This window comes from Micromesistius poutassou (assembly GCF_964030765.1).
Source record: "Micromesistius poutassou genome assembly, chromosome: 7".
NCBI lineage: Eukaryota > Metazoa > Chordata > Actinopteri > Gadiformes > Gadidae > Micromesistius > Micromesistius poutassou.
Window position 1 is genome coordinate 15805955 of NC_140277.1, and position 21070 is coordinate 15827024.

Below are 21070 nucleotides of genomic sequence, written 5' to 3' on the forward strand. Positions count from 1 at the left end.
ATATACTGCTTCCATGTTCTTTTCCAGGTCCTTTTTTTAGAAACACTAAACACAAAACTCAGACGAGAAGGGTCAAATGACTCACAGACACTAACAGGGTGCAGAATCAAGGCTATGTTTCAACAGGCAAATTAATTGCGTGCTCTTTGACCTAGTGACGTTAACAAATATTAATTCATGGGCAAAATCTATTAGCAGAATATAATCTCCAAGACTTTTAGTGGGGTTTTGACAGTCAGGATTCAGCAATGGGAGATTATTTGTATTTAGAGTGGATTACCTTTCAACACAGACCACACATGCACTTTGGTGACATCAAATTCGATTTTAAGTTACCCCGGTAATTTTTCTACCTGAGGAAAACCTAGGCATTGTTAAAGACTATGGTACAGGACGTTCTGATGTTTAGTGACAAGGTCTTTGTGTGAGGTCATATTTGTGTCAGGTCAGCGTGTGGTCCATATACGCAACCATGGTAATCCGTGTTAGAAAACATGATTTTGTTTTAGTATTATGGAAACATATTTTTCTTGTGATATTGAAAGTGGCGCAAATGCTCCCTTACTGTTATTGTAACTGATAAGCAGACATGTGTGTGTGTGTGTGTGTGTGTGTGTGTGTGTGTGTGTGTGTGTGTGTGTGTGTGTGTGTGTGTGCGTGCGTGTGTGTGTGCGCGCACATTTGGTGTACTGGTAAATGTCTTGCCCCACTGACAGACATATTGGTAGAGAACAGAATACCAGAGACAGATTGACGGTCCGCCTAACAGACGCAGTCCTGTGGAGAGTATCAGAGACAGACTGACGGACTCATGGAAAGTATCAGTAAAAACACACTCAGTAACCACTCAGTAAAATCTATAGGGTAGGGCTGCTCGATTATGGAAAAAATCATAATCACGATTATTTTGGTCAATATTGAAATCTCGATTATTCAAACGATTATTTTTGAGTTTGAAAACATGATGCATTTATTCAGAATTTCTCTCCAAAAAAAAACACTTTGTAAATGAGAACTTCAAAATTTCCCCTTAAAAATATACACAGAATGGTCAAATAGAAAATAAAGTCCAGATATGAATCCAGCTGTTCTGCAATTTCTATAAAATTTATTATTATAATTTAATTTTTAAATCGTTTCAACTCGATTATATTAGTTTTGTGATCGTGTCACTCTGAAATCGAAATCGCGATCAAAATTCGATGAATCGCCCAGCCCTAACCAACGCTATATGATCAGACTTAGACGTGGGTCCCTAGCATGGCAGTGGGAGGAATGTCGCTGAGTAAGATCTGGAGTCTCTGGACATCTGTATCAAACCTATAACGCAAAATAAAAAGATTGCATCTGCACAACTTCTACGTCATTATGCCAGAGCCAGCCCAAGGTCAGAAGTCTTTATCCTGGTTGTAGTGTGTGCATGGAGGTACACTGGGATGGGCTTTGTCCCATTCTGGCGAGGCCTGATGTTATACGTGCAGTCACACACAATCACCCCAAAGACTGCTCTGTCACATCCGTCCTGCAAATCCAGTCTGTCAGCCTCACCGCCAGGAGACAGACAGACAGACAGACACGCAGACGGAATAGACAAGCATGCCCACAGACAGGCATATGACCAGACAGATGGACAGGCAGACAGAGAGACAGACGGATGGACATACGACCAGACAGAAGGACAGGTAGACACTGCAGACAGAAAGCCAAAATGACACATGCAAGACGTGCAATGAACAGGGCAAGTGGGTACACTAACTAAGTGGGACCTTGTCTGGTTCAAACCAGTTTTCATCCTGTGACCGGCTCAGGAAATATTCTTGATGATGTGGAGAGTGGCAGATTGCAGCTCTGCCCCGCTCTCGCTCTCTCTTCAGCCACCACTGGAAATATGGGACATGTCCACTTAGCTATGAAGCATGATTTACCAGACAGACAGATAGTCACACACACACACACACACACACACACACAGATACACACACACACACACACACCCTCCAGCCCTATCTCCACCCTGTCGCACTGCTTAGCACCACCCACCTGGGCCAGACAGACTTGCTGAACAAACACGCCTTTCATAGATCCTCTCTACACACTAACACACACATACACACACACCAAGGGCACAGAGAGAGTCTGAAATAGTAATAGTAATTGCATAAAGGTGGTGTTCACACATAGAGAACATCCGGTACTAGTGTCTCTTATCCCAATTTCCATCTTGGTGGACCACTATTCTGTTCTCTGTTCTCTTCTATTCCATTCAGCACCGATGTGTCTTCCCAAGGCTTCTGTAGCTCCTGTTTGCATAAAGACTGCAGCAGGTGTGCCAGCGCGTCCCACTCGACACGTTGTTCCCCCAGCACGTTGTTCCCCCCACAGATGCAATTTAAATGTAGGTCAACACCTCGTGTGCTAAAAGAACAGCTAATATAGTCCTGAATGTCACCCTGTTCCGGGGGAAAGACGATTATAACATAGTATAGTAACTGTACATGAAGCAATGAGCATAAGCAGCACAATGGTTAATTGCATTTTCAAATCATTATCTTTCTGATGTATCTTCCATGTAACAGACTACCGCTGATACGTGAAGCAATGACTTGTACATGCATGTGGACATGTGTGTGTGTGTGTGTGTGTGTGTGTGTGTGTGTGTGTTTGTGCGTGTATGTACGTGTGTGTGGTTGTCTCTCTACTACCAGATGGCGGGCTCACCTCCCAGAGTGCACCAGGGCATCACTCCCATGTGATTGGTCAAAGCAGTAACCTCCCCTCCTCCTACCCCACTCTTCCACAATCACATCTGTCCCATACTGAGGGAGTAAATCCCATCCAAGCACAGCCTTTGAAATACTATCTGCCTTTTATAACGACACAGACCCACACCAAACAAAAGCCCAGAAGGACATAGAGAGAGAGGTAGAGAGAGAGAGAAAGGGAGAGAGAGAGAGAGAGCGAGAGAGCGAGAGATAGAGAGACAGAGAGAGAGAGGGAGAGGGAGATAGAGAGAGGGACAGAGACCGAGTGAGAAAGAGAGACCGAGAGCGAGAGAGAGGGAGAGAGAGAAAGAGAGAGAGAGGGGGGGGGGGGGGGGGGGGGGGGAGAGAGGTAGGGGAAGAGGGAGAGAGAGGTAGGGGAGGAGAGAGAGAGAGAGAGAGATAGGGGGAGAGAGAGAGGGAGAGGGGGAGAGAGAGAGGTAGGGGGAGAGAGAGAGGGAGAGGGAGAGAGAGAGGTAGGGGGAGAGAGATAGAGAGACAGAGAGAGAGGGAGAGGGAGATAGAGAGATGGACAGAGACCGAGTGAGAAAGAGAGACCGAGAGCGAGAGAGAGAGAAAGAAAGAGAGAGAGAGAGAGAGAGAGAGAGAGGGGGGGGGGGAGAGAGAGAGGTAGGGGAAGAGGGAGAGAGAGGTAGGGGAGGAGAGAGAGAGAGAGAGAGATGGGGAGAGAGAGAGGTAGGGGGAGAGAGAGAGGGAGAGGGAGAGAGAGAGGTAGGGGAGAGGGAGAGAGAGACAGAGAGAGAGACAAACAGAAAGACAGACAGACAGACAGACAGCCTATGAAAGAGGGGTAGCGACAGAGGCAGGGCTCAAACAAGGAGGATGACAGGTGGACATCCTGACACCCGAGGGAATACGGACTGATAGCGATTAGCTAATAGACACATCACCATCCGGCCGGCCTCCTTCAGGCCTGATGATTGACTGCGTGACACCATGAATGACTGCATGCACCCCGTACACCGTGCCGCGCCGTGCCTGCAGGGCGTAGCGAGAGAGATATCTGGACGCATTTTGCAAAATGTCTCATGTCTGCTCATCACCACGTCAAGGTTTTGAACACAAACACTCAGACACACACTTGTGAACACTTGCAGCACTTGTGAGTAATGAGCGAGTGCTTTAGGAGTACGTGTGCGAGAGTTTGTGAGCAAGCGTGTAAATGTGTGTGCGTGTGTGTGTGCCTGTGTGTGTGTGTGTGTGCATTGCAGGTCATGGGTGTGTGTGTGTGTGTGTGTGTGTGTGTGTAGGGGAGGGATGGAGATAGACACCCTGCTGTTTGTCAAAATGAAACAGCATGTCAACCTGCTTGTGCCCCCGTTGGAGCCCCATGCAGACACACGCACACGCACGCACACTCAGTCAAGGGGCTGGAAATCAAAGGAAAGACATTTAGTATTGCCTTTGAATCACTGCCATTAAATATGTAGCACAGGGGGCAGAGATGTAGAGGGGGGGGGAGAGAGAGAGAGAGAGAGAGAGAGAGAGAGAGAGAGAGAGAGAGAGAGAGAGAGAGAAAAAGAGAGAAAGAATGAGAGTGAATGAGAGAGAAGAATAGAACAGGGGTTCTGTTGTAGCACAGCAATAGCCTTTTGTACGCTGGCCGGATGGTTTGGTACCCGAATCGGAACCACAGTGAATGACCTGAATACAGCCACGGCTAGAAACCCCTACATGTCCCCCCTGCACACTACACACACACACCCTGCCAAATGGACCATGCCGGGCACCGTGGCTCACCATATGTGTCTTTGTACGGCGGCATCGTGACATCCTGCAGGGTCTCCGTCCACCCGTCCAGTTCCGCCTGGCTCCGGGACACCGAGCCGGGGGGACCGGCCCCCCCGCCGCCGCCGCGTCCCCCCCCGCTGCCATGCACGCCGTGGCCGCTGTCATTGTCGCCGTGCGGTGGCCGGTGGTGGTTGTGGTGCTCCTCCCCCGCCTCGGCGGTGTAGTTGGAGTCCGAGTTGGAGTCTCCGGAGGTGCTGTAGAAGGGGTTGTCGCTGCTGTCGTCCCCCGACTCCCCGAACACGTCGTCGGAGATCTGCAGGCTCTCGTACCGCGAGCGGGCCGCTTCCAGGAGAGACAGCGCCTTCCGCCCGCACTCCGCCATATCTCTCTCTCTCTCTATGATGCCTGCCTCCTCTCCTCCCTCTGTCCCTCTTTTACCTCGCTAGGTAGATTTATTTTACTCACCCACAATTACCTTTCGTGTTAAACTGCATACGAGTGGTGCTCGCGATCTTTTTATTTTTATTTATTTTTTATTGGGTGTGTGTTGTCTAAAGAAAGACTACACCCCTACCTAGTACACACTCACACACTATACAACCTCACGCTCCCACCACTGCGAATGAATGATCCTCCTCCTCCGGTCCGCCACCACAGCATCCTCCCTAGCCCGGTATCAGCTCGTGGACGTGGGGGTGGGGGTGGGGATGAGGGAGCTGTCCTCTCCTGAAGGGTACTGAAACGGTATCAGCCGCTGTCGTGACTGACTGTACGCTACACCGCCGCGCAGTGATGCAATTATTGTTAGTTATAGCCTCCCGGAGTCCGCAGTAGCATCCGGGTTAGGAGACCACCAGGGATCTGGGTCTAGTACCGCGCAGTACTGAGCGAGTCCGTGATCACAACAGGCGACTGGCTGCGGACGGATCAGCTGACTTTGAACGCCCCGCTGTAGCGTCCAATTAGGTGGGGTTTCCAAACAGATGTCAGGTTATAAAGCTAGCCCCCGAGAATCAGATCAAAGTCCTCGATGAGCGTTATTGGCTGCAATGCTATTCACCATACGTCAATTTCTCATTGATCTGGGATTATGAAATGAGCCGGGGTTAATTCTCATTTTAAAACGAGGGAATGATGCCCTTCATCTTCCCTACTTCCAACGTTAATTAGTTCCATCCTCGCTTCTTGGTTACAACTGCTATAGCCTACACAGTTTCCATCATGGTCCACCTTCCCTACACTTTATTTTTTCTTAGGCAATAATCATTTAGGCCTACTAACCGGTAGGCCTGCTTACTGCGGGCTTATTTCTTATCATCCTTCGTTCTCTCTTAATGCAGAATTAGTATTAAAATGTAAGGGAGGCTCACTTGTAAAGAAAGTTGAAAGCAGACCCCCCGCCCTCCCCACCATACAGTGTTGCCAGATTGGGCCAGATTTCCCGGCCAATCCGGGAACACTGGCTGCAGTGGGGCCCAATCTGGCAACACTGGCCCGATACCCCAGTGTGACCAGCAGGGGGCGCAGAGGGTCGCTGTCACCCACGTCCTCCTCTCCTCGTTTCTTCCTCGTTGGTGCTCCACTCTTGCCATGTTTGCGGAAGCGACTCTCACATCTCGCTAGCCAAAGTCATTTTTTTTTTTTTTACCTTTTATGTGAGACGTTTCAAACCCCGACATGAATTTACCGAAGGCCCCCGATTCTCTGTGCTTCGACAAGGACGTTTTTATGAAAGTAAGTCACCCGTAGAGCGCCTGTTGTAGAAGATACGCGTCGGTCTAGGCTGGTGGTCATAGAGGCAAACTTGTCGTTCTTCGAGTGTTGCTGGGTTATCCTGGTCATTGACAACAGGTCTGTTGTCTCCTTTATATCAAGTAAAAGTCAACTGTCCTAGTTCATTGGAGTCGGAGCTGAATAATAATCTATGTCGGTATTTGACGAAGACCTGTAAAACCAGTAGACCTGTAAAACCAGTAGACACCAAACGCTTAACGTTGGGAAACGTTTTCATATTCACTCTTCAACCAACCTGTCTTCCCTTGACATATGTGTACACTATCGCCGCCTGCACCCCCCCCCCTCTCTTTCTCTCTCTCTCTCTCTCTCTCTCTCTCTCTCTCTCTCTCTCTGCTCCCAGGATGACTTCGACGTGGATCAGTTCGTGGCCGATTGTCGCAAGCAGGTCCAGCTGGAAGAGATGCGGGAGGACCTGGAGATGTACTACAAGCTACTGAAGACGGCTATGGTGGAGCTCATCAACAAAGACTATGCAGACTTTGTCAACCTTTCCACCAACCTGGTGAGTGGTCACGCCCCTTTGCTCCTTTCCAACACCTTTCTCTTTTATCACATGACACGTCTCACTCTCTCTGTGTCTCTTATCACGTGTCACGTCTCACTCTCTCTGTGTCTCTTATCACATGTCACGTCTCACTCTCTGTCTCTTGTCACGTCTCACTCTCTGTGTCTCTTGTCACGTGTCACGTCTCACTCTCTGTGTCTCTTATCACGTGTCACGTCTCACTCTGTCTCTTATCACACGTCACGTCTCACTCTCTGTGTCTCTTATCACGTGTCACGTCTCACTCTCTGTGTCTCTTATCACACGTCATGTCTCACTCTCTGTGTCTCTTATCACGTCTCACTCTGTCTCTTATCACACGTCATGTCTCACTCTCTGTGTCTCTTATCACGTCTCACTCTCTGTGTCTCTTATCACACGTCACGTCTCACTCTCTGTGTCTCTTATCACGTGTCACGTCTCACTCTCTGTGTCTCTTATCACACGTCATGTCTCACTCTCTGTGTCTCTTATCACGTCTCACTCTGTCTCTTATCACACGTCATGTCTCACTCTCTGTGTCTCTTATCACGTCTCACTCTCTGTGTCTCTTATCACGTGTCACGTCTCACTCTCTGTGTCTCTTATCGCGTGTCACGTCTCACTCTCTGTCTCTTATCATGTGTCACGTCTCACTCTCTGTGTCTCTTATGTGTCACGTCTCACTCTCTGTGTCTCTTATCGCGTGTCACATCTCACTCTGTCTCTTATCACGTGTCACGTCTCACTCTCTGTGTCTCTTATGTGTCACGTCTCACTCTCTGTGTCTCTTATCGCGTGTCACATCTCACTCTGTCTCTTATCACGTGTCACATCTCACTCTCTGTGTCTCTTGTCACGTCTCACTCTCTGTGTCTCTGCTCCTCTGAAAGGTCGGAATGGACAAAGCCTTGAATCAGCTCTCTGTCCCCCTGGGACAGTTACGAGAAGAAGTGATGGTGTGTATTCTGTGTGCTGCTTGTGTACACGTCTCTACTTTCAGTACACTGTGTGTGTGTGTGTGTGTGTGTGTGTGTGTGTGCGCGTGCGTGTGCGTGGAGGCGTGTCCACTAATGTTGGTCGACGTGGTTATTGTAGAGCCTCCGTTCCTGTGTGAGTGGGGTGATTGAGGACATCGACGGCCATCTGGCAAAACAAGAGGACCTGCAGAAGAAAAAGGTACAACAGCAATATGCAGCATTGATTAGTCACAACACTTTTAGTATGTATTGAGATGAGTAAGTAAGTATTGTGTGCCAAGAGACCCAGAGAACCTTGTTTAACCTGCTCTCTCGACTCCCTTGGGGATGACATTTAAGACACTTATCTTTTTTTTAATGAGCAGGTGAGATTGACGGGTTGATTTTTTTTTTTTTTGTTTAAGAAAATATTGTAATCTTGAGAGTTAATGAATCGGTCGTGTAACCAGCATGGTTTGATGCCGTCTTACCCTAAACATAACAACATTGATGGAGAACAAACAGACAAGAGCCCCAATACTGGAGACTTATCAGTGTGTACATGCATCAATCACTCGTATTGCTTGTATATTACAGATGATTCCCATTGTTTATTAACATGAGGGATATCATTGTCATTGCCGTTGAATATGTTTCATGGTTCCACCAGGTGTGCGTGCTCAGGCTGATCCAGGTGGTGCGCTCAGTGGAGAAGATTGAGAAGATTCTGCACACTCAGAACACCAAGGAGTCCAGCTCCCTGGAGAGCAGCAGGTAGGGGACCGACCAAGACACACACACGCGCACACACACACACACACACACACACACGGGTGCAGGATTACGGTTATAGTGTTTCCCTCCCAGCCAAAAGGTTCACGCTTCAGAACCACAAATGTCCACAGTTTACTGTAGGTGTCCTTGAGCAAGATACCTAGAAGGAGATGCCTCCTTCTCACTTCTAATGACGTTGCTTTGGATAGAATCCGCTGCTTAATGTCACAAAAAAGTTAAAAAAAAAAAAAGTTAATTTGTACATTATCAATAACATCCTCATCATCAATTGCTAGCTGTACTGAACAAACATGGAATTTGGTGCTGGATATTATATGATTCAGTTATAATAACCACTAATGCATAATATACAGTCTTTGGTGTGATCATTGCTGTACATGCATTAAAGTGTGTGTGTATGTATGTGTGTGTGTGTTTGTGTGTCTCTCCACAGTCCTCTTCTCGCAGGTCAGATCCTTGAAAGAATCGCTACAGAGTTTAACCAGCTCCAGTTCCATGCGATACAGAGCAAAGGCTTGCCCCTGTTGGACAAAATAAGACCTGTAAGTGGTTTGAAAACATTGAGTGATCCCCCATATAGCCTTACAGTCCATCCATTTTGTCATTTGACAAGGATATTATTTTCATTCTCCTCCTTTTGGAATCAGTGTTGTACCTCTTGTGGTGCAACATTAACGAATCCCATACAACCTCATTCTGTTCAACATATAAACATAGGTTGTGTCTTGCCTCCTGCTGTGCAACTATTGCAAATCCCGTGAAACTATTTAACCCCCCTTCCCCTTTACACCATGAAGTGACCTCAGCGGAGGCCTGGTTTTTAAAATGTTACGCCACTTCTCCCCTCCGTCCTCCTCGCCCCCCCGTTGCCAGCGCATCGCGGGCATCACCTCGATGCTGCAGCAGTCCCTGGAGGACGTGCTGATCCAGGGGCTGCAGACGGCCAACCTGGAGATGGTGCGCCACTGCCTGCGGACCTACGCCACCATCGACAAGACGCGGGACGCAGAGGCCTTGGTGGGACAGGTGCTGGTGAAACCCTACATGGACCAGGTGAGTCCGTCGCTCTCCCACACACACACACTGGAGACACTCTCGCCACCAGTGCCGCCGCTCCCCATACGCAGAGTATGCAGAGCGCGTAGGGCCCCAAGTACCTGGGGGGGCCCCCCAAAATTAAGTTTGATAATTATTACATTACAACTTTCAAAATATATAAATGAATTACGAACAGGTCCACCGTTGTTATTTCTCAATTGCGAATTACACTCCGATTTTCGCATCGGAGGCGGAGCATCCTTTATCAGCGTAGTCCCCCCCCTCCCCCCCGCCAACCGAAGGCTTTACTTTTACTTATTTACTGTAACATTACAACCCTTCATTCATATACATCAAGTTAAATGTATTTTTCTTATGATTTTCATGCCACGCCAGTCCTGGCAACAAGCCAATAATATTTTCTACAAATTCACTCAAATGCTACAAACCCCTGCCCTGACCCCCCCCCCCCCCCCCCCCTGCTCTGTTCACCCCCCCGTGGCTCTCCTGCCCTCCAAGGTGATCGTGGAAGACCTGGTGAGGGCTAACCCAAACGGCCTGCAGCTGATGTACTCCAGGCTGCTGGAGTTTGTCCCTCACCACTGTAGACTGCTCCGGGAGGTGACCGGAGGCGCCGTCTCCAGGTACTGATGCTGGAGCCTGGAGCCAAAACCTGTGGTCCGGCAGCAGTGATCGGTGGACGGGCAGCAGTAGTGGTGTTGGGGTCCAGCAGCTAGTGGTTGTTTGTGGACCAGCACAGGGTAGTAGGCAGCTGGTGGTCCGTGGGAAAAGCGTAAATAATTTAGATAATAACAATAAAATAAAAAAGTCACATAAAATCACCTTATTCTTTGGTGAACATAGGATGATGGCTTCTGATCCTTTCGAATTACCTTCCTTAATAGGAGCTACGGATATAGGGATTCCCCTTCCTGCATATGAGTAGGGCTGAGTAGGGCACGCTCACTGCATGTGTTCATCTGATTTTGACCTCTTGCATACTTGTTTCTCTTGGTTTCTTGTTAAACTCCCAAGATCTCCCTTCTTCTAATACTGTTGCAGCGTCGACTGTTGTCACAGAGATCCCATTTGTGGGGCTTCCTGATTGCGTGCTCATCGTTCAACGAACTAAAAAAGTGTTTCTCTCACTCCTCAGTGACAAAGCTGACATGGTGCCAGGCTACGACTTCCTGGTCAACTCCGTGTGGCCAGAGATCATCCGCGGCATAGAGGAGAGGATGGCCTACATCTTCAACCCGGGCAACCCAGACGTATTCTATGAGGTAGCTAGTGTTTGTGTGTGTGTGTGTGCACGTGGTGTGCGTGTGTTGCAGCACAACAAAACACCAGACCCACGACTACAATGTTTGAATTGTAATCCTGCCTGGATTGCAAATAACGCAAAGGTGAAAATGTCCTCCTGGATGTTCCCGTCTGCATTTCCCTTCAACGTGCTCTTTTGTCTGTTTGTTGTGTTCCCTCCCACTCTCCTCCCCTCGCCCGTCCCCCGACCAGCGCTACACGGTGAGCATGGAGTTTGTGCGGCGGTTCGAGCGGCAGTGCAGCTCCCAGGCCAGTGTGAAGCGGCTGAGGGTCCACCCCACCTACACCGGCTTCCACAACAAGTGGAACCTGCCCGTCTACTTCCAGCTACGGTGGGGTGGGGGACGCACTGTTGCATGCATGGAGCTAGGCTTTTCTTTTTTTTTTCTCTTGTTGCTGATCAAATGATTAAGCGTTATTGATTAGTGAGGCACCCGACCCGTTTCTGTAATATTTAAATGGCTATCGATTATAGCCCTGCCGTATACTATTGCCCCTGGTCAATGAGGGCTCACTGATGAAAGACGATTCATTATAGACACTTATTGAATTGAATGCGGCACGATCATGGGAAGACACACACCAAGCATCTTCCGAGAGACGGTAGGAGCACCGCGCACGTGATTCTTATTGTTAAATATCAGATTTTAGGGCTTATGTTAACGAAACAGCGGTGAGTAGAGTGACCATGTGGACACTGTTGTGGATCGGCCGTGGCTGACGCCAGCCATGGGGGGGGGCGGAGAAGCCAAGTAGATTTGCATCACACTATGGAGGAAGTGCACAGCCGGAACACATTCACTTGGCTCATTAGGTCTGGAAAGGTCGGCCAGTGGCGTTTGTCGAGGGCCGTTGTCGTTCAGCCTGACTTTGCAGCCGATCGAATGAGCTGAGATGACCGCATGAATGAAAGACCACTAATGGGATCCACACCATAATGGTCCCAGTTTCAGACTTCTTGTCTCAAGGGCTAATGTAAATGCTAACTAACATTTTTCAAACAGAGAGAGGAAAGGAGCCATCTCTAGGTGCAAGGAGACACTCATTGACTATACACTCGCCTTAGTGATTGTCTTAGTTACTGTCTTACTACACACCTTGCATTAAATAAAGTATATTTAAATACAAGACCTCAAAATATTTGCGGTTTGAGGACACTGTAATTAACTGTGTGCTCTAGAAAACACCCGTGACATTTTACGTACATGGCACAGCAAACAAACAAAGTATTGTGTTTGTATTGTGTGCAGAGTACAGAAGCCCACAGCGTGGCGGGGGGTGTTTGTCACGTTGTCATGTTTGTACTGTTTGCGTTTGGCAGCGGCTTCGACTCGTACGTGCCATGCCGGACTTCGTGGACTCTGTGTGCCTTGCCGCTGGGATTTTCCATTTCACGTGATTTCTGTGTGCTTGGAGTCTTTCCCACCCTAACTAACCTCTAGTGTTTTTCCCCCCTCTCTCTCCCCCCCCCTCTCTCTGCGCGTCACTCGTGTTTCTATATCTCAGGTACAAGGAGATAGCAGGAAGTTTAGAGAACGCTATAAGCGATGGGCTGGAGGCCGCTCCAGGTAAACACGCCCTCGTAGTGAAATTAAATACATTTACGTACTGTAGGTCCGTCCGTCGAACCTGTAATTGACTCAAAGTGTGTGTGTGTGTGTGTGTGTGTGTGTGTGTGTGTGTGTGTGTGTGTGTGTGTGTGTGTGTGTGTGTGTGTGTGTGTGTGTGTGTGTGTGTGTGTGTGTGTGTGTGTGTGTGTGGGGGGGGGGGGGAGCAGCGGGCAGTGTGTACCACCTCAAGGTGTCTGAGGTGCTGTGGTCTTGCCTGAGGAGGTGCTGGTCAGACGGGGTCTACGCGGCGCCGCTGGCCCATCGCTTCTGGAAGATCACCCTGCAGCTCTACTCCAGATACTCCAAGTTCCTCCATGAGGTAGGGCTGCTCCGTTATGGGACAAAATCATAAGCGCGATTATTTTGGTCAATATTGAAATCTTGATTATTCAAGCGATTTATTTTTGAGTTTGAAAACATGATGCATTTATTCATAATTTCTCTCCAAAAAAAAAACACTTTGTAAATGAGAACTTTGAAGTTTTCCCTTAAAAAAAATACACAAAATGGTCAAATAGAAAATAATGTATCCAGCTGCTCTGCAATTTCTATAAAGAAAGAAAAAAAAAATAATAATAATAAAAAGAAAATCATTTCAACTCGATTATATTAGTTTGGTGATCATTTCACGCAAAAATCGAAATCGCGATCAAAATCGCGATTAATCGCCCAGCCCTACCGTGAGGTGACCTTCACCCACACGGCCCGTTTGAACTTAAACCTGCACCCTGTACGTTGTCCCGTTAGCAGCCTCTAGTGGCTTCAGTGGCAGCTACAGTTCTAGCTATAATCCTCTCCAGGATTTCACGTCCTCCCATGGTGGGGGGAAACTGGACCAGAATAAAACTATTTAGAGAGAAAAATCCCCTGGAGGATTGACTTGTTGATTTTTAGACTTGAGAGACGTTGTACTTCAGGTATCTCTTAATGGAGTACACAACTGCAGTAGAAAAGTGACATTGTGCAGGTTTATATATTGGCTTTAAGCATGGTAGACTGGACGTGATTGGTGTTCAATAGTGATGTTTTTGTTGACATACAGTGTAGGGGTGGGAATCTCTTGGCACCTCACGATTCGATTCAGATTCAGAGGTCAACGATTCGATTCTAAAACGATTATCGATGCAACAATTTTTACGTACATTTCCATGCGGGATTTTCAAAAATATATATATATATATACATCTGAGTTTGCTGCTCAGAGTTTGCTAATCACGTCCTACTTGTGTGATGATCATTAAAGACAATCAACAGATGAATTACTTTGTCTAATATTTTATATTAGATGAAGTCGGTTCTCTGCGCAGAGAACCCGCAGGCAGAAAGGAGTTTTCTGTAGCGCTCTGCAGCAGGTGAACAAATTTAATTAAAAAAAAAGATATATACATATATATATATAATTTTTTTTTTAATTAAATTTTTAAATTAAATTATATTTTTTCGTTCTAGAGAGAATCGCCATGCATCGAAGCATCTATTATTTTCCCCCCACCCCCTAGTGATCGGTGTTGAACGTTGACGTACTTTAGTTGACCTACAGCCTGACGTCACAGCGCTGACTGCTGCCTCCACAGGTCCTCACCAACACTCCGTGCCCCGAGGTCACCAAGGAGCCCGCCAGGCCCCTGCCCAGCTCCGCCTCCTCCACCTCCAGTCGCACCTCGTTGGACGAGGCCGGCAGCGAGGGCGGGATTTCTGCCTCCCTCTCCACCAAGAAGCTGGTGTACATCGCGGCCGACATACAGAAGCTCCAAGAGCAGGTGAACGTCGCCGCCGCCCCCTTCATCATTTTTCCTTTTAATTAATAATTAATTAAAATTAATTAATTAATTAATTAATTAATTGAATTTATATAGCGCTTTTCTAGACACCCAAAGCGCTTTACAGTGAAGGGGGGACCTCACTAACCACCACCAATGTGTAGCACCCACTTTTCCTCTTAAAGTTTCAGTTGGGTGTGACGGGGGTCGGCTTAGCTCAGGAGGTAGCGCAGGTTTAACTTGTAACCGAAAGGTTGCTGGTTCGATCCCCGGCTCCTACTGTGTGTCGCTGTGTCCCTGAGCGAGACACTTAACACTGACTGCTCCTGACGAGCTGTGCTGTCGCCTTGCGTGGTCGACTCCGGCCGTCGGTGTGTGTTAACCGCTGTAAGTCGCTTTGGATGAAAGCGTCTGCTAAATGCACTGAATGTAAATGTGTAACGTCTCCCTGTCTTCTGCAGATCCCAGACTTGATGGAGATAGTCCGACAGAGGCTCGAGGCAGTCGGCTTCAAGAACTTCACTGTGATAGAAGGTATTTTGAACACAATCATACCAATATCTTTTTTTATCCTTCAGAATATTTAGGCCTTGACCCTCTTAAGCACTACAATATCTTTCTTTTTCCCTCAAATTGATTTCTCTTCGTTTTAAACTTGACCACTTAGAACTGAAAAATGTCCTAAACCATAAAGAACAGAGCAGAAGAGCAAGATACAACCCCTTAAATTGGTGTTGACAGGCAAAATAGATCCCCCCCCTGACCAATCAGGGAAGAGACGCCCCTGATAGGTCAGAAAACGAGCTGGGGGATCGGTCTAAAATCAATCTCGTCTCGCACCGAGGCAGGTGAAGGCAACGCGTAACGAGATATTCTCACAGAGCATTCCACTCATCAACAGCCGAAGGTTGACCGCGGCGTTTCTATACCACACGACACTCACAGCTCCTAAACCGTACCTCCAGCGCCCTGTTAAAAAAGAGACTGTCCTGTATGCTGAGTGGTGAGCTGTGAACGGAGAGAGCAGCCTGGTAGAACGAGGGGGGTCGGTGTACAGCACAGAGCGTAGCCCAGGGTTCCCCAGTTAGTTTTGCCAGAGGGCCAAATTTGGTCAAGCATGCCACGCCAAGGGCCGAGATATCGTTTAATTTCGCCATTTTTATGTGCACATTTTGCTTTAATTATCATTACTGTAATTATTAGTAGTAGTTGAAAATACCCTGTGTTAGGAGTCACACAATAATGCTCTCTTGAAACAAAATTTGTCCAAAACCTACCGTTAATTTATTAAAATGCCGCTGGAACATCAGCAAACAAAAAGTCCAGCAAACAAACACGCACACAGTGCAGCTTTTTTTAAAAACTTTTTAAATATGTGTAGCAAATAACATCAGTCTGTAAACAACGAAAAGTTTTTTTGAAATTTTTTTTGAATTTTTTTGAATTTTTTTATTATTATTATTATTTTTTTTTTACATGTGAATGCCACTGGGTCAGCGCGGGCCGGACATTTGGCTCCTGCGGGCCTGATCTGGCCCGCGGGCCGCTAATTGGGGTTCACTGGCGTAGCCTATAAGAGGGACTGACGGCGCGCGTCTCTCTCTCTCCTGCCCCCCCCCCCCCCCAGCGGCCCTGGGGGACTCCAAGGCCTCTCTGTCGGACAGCACCCCCACGCTCAACACCCGCATGACCCAGCACCTGGGCGACCGCTGCAGCCGCTACCTGAAGAGCGCCTCGGAGGTGCCCCGCCTGTACCGCCGCACCAACAAGGTACCGGCCGGCCACCGCCGCCGCCGCCGCCGGCCTCCCTCCTATAGGTGGGACCGTGGCACCGGGTGCGGGTGGAGCGGGTGAGAGGGGTCTGGTTGCGGACTCATGGGGGATTCTGGGAGCTCCGCTGTAGTAACGGAAACACGTCACCTCCACACTGTCTACGACGCGCCTCCAGCCCCACTCTGCTGCCCCCTGTTGCCCTGTTGGACTAGTACGACACTCTTTATTATACAGATGTAAGTTTGTCATGCTTTGATGATAAAGGAGTTTAAGTGCAATTATACATTACAGAGCAACAGTGTAATTTGACTCACTGAAATTTTATAAAATAACGTAAAACGTCCAATTCCGGATCATTGCAACACCCTGATGTTTCTGCATTCGTCACGCTCTACTTCACGTACATATAGCGGTCTTGTTATGATGTATTTCCGCTCTACAGTGGAGCTCCCAGAATCAACCCATGAGTCTGCAACCAGACAACTCTTGGAGCGGGCCGGCCGATGATCGGAGGGCCGGCGGTTCGATCCCCGCCCTCGCCCCTTGTGTCACGGTCGTTGTCGTCATCGGGCACAGAGACACTTCACCCACCCTTTGCCTCAGTGTGTGAACGTGTCTGACTGCTGTCTGTGTGTGTGAGGTGGTGGTCGGCGGCAGTTACCACCACCGCTATGACTGTGTGTGAATGGTCAGCGTCTTTGGGTCATTGAAAGGCGCTATACAAAATAAATGAATTATTATTATTATTATAGAGTCATCCAGGCACTTTGTAGAGGCATGACGTCAACAAGGGGCATGTAGGGCTCCAGCGATGTTGATTGGATGCCTACAGGTGGAGTGCAGCTTTCAGTCGGCAGTGAGGTTACATCGCATCGAGTGTTCTAACTATTATTTTAACATGGGGGACTACTGCGACGGCAGCGTTGCGCTGTATCCTAAACATGTGTCGCCGTCCTAACCGGGGTAGAAGCTTTTATATTCGTTGCTTAACGTTTCATTAAAACGTATCGTTGATGAGCAGCTAGGGGTCGGGACGTCCGTGTTCGCGTTTGGTTCCCCGATGAATGTCTGGCCTCGGCTGGGCAGTGCTTTTATTTCCAAATACGCCCGCGGCCTGACGTTGTTCATAATAAATCTCCAGCCCTTACGTTTTGTTACGTTGTTATTCAGTATATTTTCGGAGAAAAACTGATTGTAGGGGTTGAGGCAAAGTTGCCTACTGTGGTCATTGAGGAAACCCGACTTGGACATCGGTATTGCTTATGAGTGAGGTCCAAATGAATGAATGAATGAATGAATGAAGAAACGGCCCACCTTTGCTAACGTTGCCGCTACTTCCTCCCGTCACAGGAAGTGCCGGTGCGCGCCTCGGCGTACATGGACAACGCCCTGCGGCCGCTGCATCAGCTGCTGACCGACTCCGCGGGGCTGGTCACCCCCGCCACGGCGCAGGACTGGCTGCGGGTCACCCTGTGTGACTGCACACAACGGTGGGCACAGACGCAACATGCACACACACACACACACAGTCGATGATTCTACTCGGGCTTTAGTGCGCAGGGAGAGAGTTCCCAGAGCGAGGTCAGATCATTGTGTAGGGGGTTTGCCTATGTAAAGTTGGGGTGCCAGTCAGAGTCATGTCTAACAAAGTAAAATAAAACGGAACAAAATAGTTTAGGTATAACCCACACAAAATAATAACCAGGCACATCAAAACACCACAATCAACCACAAAAGCAAGCAAACAAAACAGCAATGCGATTTTCAAAATATATCTTTCTGAATGGTCTCCTGTTGTGCTATCTTATAGGCCTTTCACACATGAACTGCTACACATAGACGTGTCCGCAATAGCAACAGAGGGGTGGAAAGTAGAACAGGCAAAATACAGGCAAGAAAGTACGACGCAGCTGCACTCCGTTTCACTCCCGGTGTCATGATAGAAACGTCATCAACGTGACGTCAAGACGCCCGCTCGCTCCTTCTCGAGTTGTCAAGCTCACAGACTCTCTGGGGCTGTTCACTAGGGGCCTTACCCGGGGTAAACTGGTTCGGACATTTGCGTTCACACATACCGGGTATAATCCGGACTAGGATGTCCGGCTTACGGTGCTCTTAAAGGGCTATTAGTCGGCTCCTCATGTGGTTGACTTTAACGTGACAACCGGAGTCGTAGTGACAACAGACGGGAACGGTGGGCGTTGCAATCCCTTCCAAGGGTGTCGTGTTTCCTATGCCAAACACGTGTTTTCCCCCGGGGGGGCCACAGGTACTATGAGACCATCTCGGAGGTGCTGAGCTCGGTGAGGAAGATGGAGGAGAGCCTGAAGAGGCTGAAGCAGGCCCGGAAAGGCGCGGCCGCCGCCACCGCCGCCGTGACCACGACGGGGGCCAACGGGGCGCTGACGGACGACGGCAAGATCCGCCTGCAGCTGACACTGGATGTGCAGTACCTGGGAGAGCAGGTAGGGGGCGATGACGACTACGGACTGGAATAACAACTCTGGTTAAGGTGCTCTTTCAAAGACGCTAAGGGCAGGGCGTGTTTGACAAAGGGGGTCGGCGTTATGTGAGGGTCACTCAGCGTTGAACACGTTGTGTTGCGCCTCTTGAAAGAGGCAGCTACAAAAGCAATTAACAACACAAATCGGTGCAATTGATAGTGTATCATTGCATTTAAACGAAGGATGATTTAGAAACCAATATGCCGACAACAAATTGCAGTAATATTAAAACAGCCACTATATAATTGTACATATCTAAAAAATGACAATGAATATAACATAAAACAGGAACACACTCATGAAATGCATCATCACATCAACCAATCCGGGCCAAGCAAACTAGCGGGGCAATGTGGAGACCTTTTTGAGCGCAGGATTCAGCAACACATGCTGCAGCTGAGGGGCCAGGGAAGGACCCAACAAGCCTCCGTGTTATTGACTTTTGAGCTGTGGACCAGAGGACTTGTATTTAGCTTTGCAGCGTTCTGGCACTCAACCAGTTAACACGTGTGGCGACTCCACGAGCAGGAACACTGCGTGTGACTCATGAAGTCATCTTTAACCCGTTCATTTAATCCATAGGTCCGTCCACTGCCCGTCACCATGCGGTCTGTGTTGACGGATGCCTCTTCTCCCCGCAGATCGAGAAGATGGGTCTGCAGCCGTCCCACATCTCCATGTTCTCCACGCTGACGGAGCTGGTGCTGGAGGCCCGCGACCTGGCTGAGCAGAACCAGTAGAGAACCTACACGTCTCTCTCTCTCTCTCTCTCTCTCTCTCTCTCTCTCTCTCTCTCTCTCTCTCTCTCTCTCTCTCTCTCTCTCTCTCTCTCTCTCTCTCTCTCTCTCTCTCTCTCTCTCTCTCTCTCTCTCACTGGACATAACACCGGAAATCTGTAGTACACCAACCTTCCACGTCACACACGTGGGTGGGTAAACAAGATAGGATCAACCTTATCCAGGCCATGCACACACAAACTATATATATATATATATATATATATTTCAACCTCTACTGGGGTCATAACATGAAATGGCCGACATGCTAGTCCTTTTTATGCAGGCACTAATGATTCCTGTGTCTTCTAATATTGGCCATTGGATATAGTATGTTTTAAAAAAGAACGCCAGAGCCTATATTATACACTAAAACAGTCGACTGTGCTGTGAACATAGAAACAATGTGCTGTGAATTATGTAAATGTTTTAACTAATGCTATTTACTTGATAATAAATCAAATATCACAAGGTATGGATGTGTTGTGTGTGTGTCAAGTTCATTTGCAAAGAAATAGTAGCAACTTGTCGAACTGCAGAAATGCAACCGTTGTGCGCCGTCAATACATGCACTCTTGTGGTTCTCCATGTCTGACCACATTTGAACTATTAACGCCAACTATACTGACCCTACATTACACAAATATTTACCCGCACATTGACCAATGCATGCACTGCTCCTAGGGCTGAGCGGTTAATCGAATTCAAACAAACATCACAATGTAATGGAACGCGATTCGCAAATCACAAAGGCTGCGTTTTTTTGGGGGATTTGTTACTGTTACTGACTGGCGATCAGTTAGTTTCGTATTTATTTTTATTTTACAACTGAATAGTTAAATAAAGATGTTATGTAAATTCATTCATCAATTCTTCTCAACACATCGGCCTGGCCGAAAGGAAAGAGCAGTTTGTATGTGGACTGCTTCCAATGTTGTGTTGGTCAGACTATAGAATGATTTATTGCTTGTTTAGTGAATAATACAGAACATAAGGTACTTTAAAAAGATAAATCGCATTACTAAATCACAATCGCAATATTGGTCGAAATAATTGCAATTAGATTATTTCCCCAAATCGTTCAGTCCTAATTGCTTCTAACTCCTAATACTGTGTTCAAGAAATCCTAAATGCTGAGTTCTCTCTGTCGCCATCTGTCTCTCTCTCTGAGGTCAGCAGCCATGGTATTGATGCTACGTCAGTGTATTTTAAACGGCCCAGGCGTCCACATCAGATCTAAGAGGAAAGAGGTCGTCCATGCCAGTGAAACGGTCACCTCAGTGCGTCCATTCTTGGGTGAAACACAGAGCACCAATGTCAACCATATTGAGAAACAAAATCTTTATTTCAACAATCATGAATTGTAAACAAACAAAAAATATACTCTATTACATGATATACAAAGCAAAGACATCAGACATTCATCACGGAAAACTTGATTCTACTGGACCTACTTTAAATCACATACTGTACAGAACACTGCAATATATAACTTTACAGAAGAAATGTTTCGCTCCTGGCATGAGTTTAGTGTGAATACTGATTAATGGTTAAAAGCTCATCGGTCATAGGTCATACAATTGTGCTTCATCTCCTCGTGGGCTAACTCACGAGACTAATACGCAGAGGGTGTGACAGAGAGACACACAAGGAAGTACTGCTTGTCAATGGATGTCATCTTCGGTGGATGATAAAGTATCC

General features: G+C 47.7%; 2 protein-coding genes across 2 annotated transcripts in view; one reads left to right on the plus strand and one right to left on the minus strand.

Annotated features, from left to right (window-relative positions):
* pgbd5 (piggyBac transposable element derived 5) overlaps positions 1-5416 on the minus strand; it is a 19671-nt gene extending 14255 nt beyond the window's left edge. The window contains exon 1 of the mRNA XM_084470049.1: positions 4521-5416. Within this exon, the coding sequence (XP_084326175.1) occupies positions 4521-4893 (373 nt within the window). The 5' untranslated portion in view covers positions 4894-5416. The remainder of the gene's footprint in view (positions 1-4520) is intronic.
* Positions 5417-6103: 687 nt separating this feature from the next.
* On the plus strand, positions 6104-19842 carry cog2 (component of oligomeric golgi complex 2). Its single transcript, XM_084470043.1, has 18 exons — positions 6104-6245; positions 6649-6810; positions 7725-7790; positions 7930-8010; positions 8461-8564; positions 9019-9127; positions 9459-9638; positions 10143-10267; positions 10780-10906; positions 11139-11278; positions 12453-12514; positions 12724-12875; positions 14131-14316; positions 14778-14850; positions 15944-16086; positions 17440-17579; positions 18359-18554; positions 19235-19842. The coding sequence occupies exons 1-18, from the start codon at positions 6189-6191 to the stop codon at positions 19331-19333; spliced, it is 2202 nt and encodes a 733-aa protein (XP_084326169.1). The 5' UTR covers positions 6104-6188; the 3' UTR covers positions 19334-19842.
* The last annotated feature ends 1228 nt before the right edge of the window (positions 19843-21070 follow it).

Coding starts and splice junctions, on each gene's coding strand:
- cog2 (XM_084470043.1), top strand. CDS start 6,189: ATGAATTTACCGAAGGCCCCCGATTCTCTGTGCTTCGACAAGGACGTT. Junction 10,907..11,138: donor ACCCAGACGTATTCTATGAG/GTAGCTAGTGTT, acceptor TCCCCCGACCAG/CGCTACACGGTGAGCATGGA. Junction 18,555..19,234: donor TGCAGTACCTGGGAGAGCAG/GTAGGGGGCGAT, acceptor TTCTCCCCGCAG/ATCGAGAAGATGGGTCTGCA.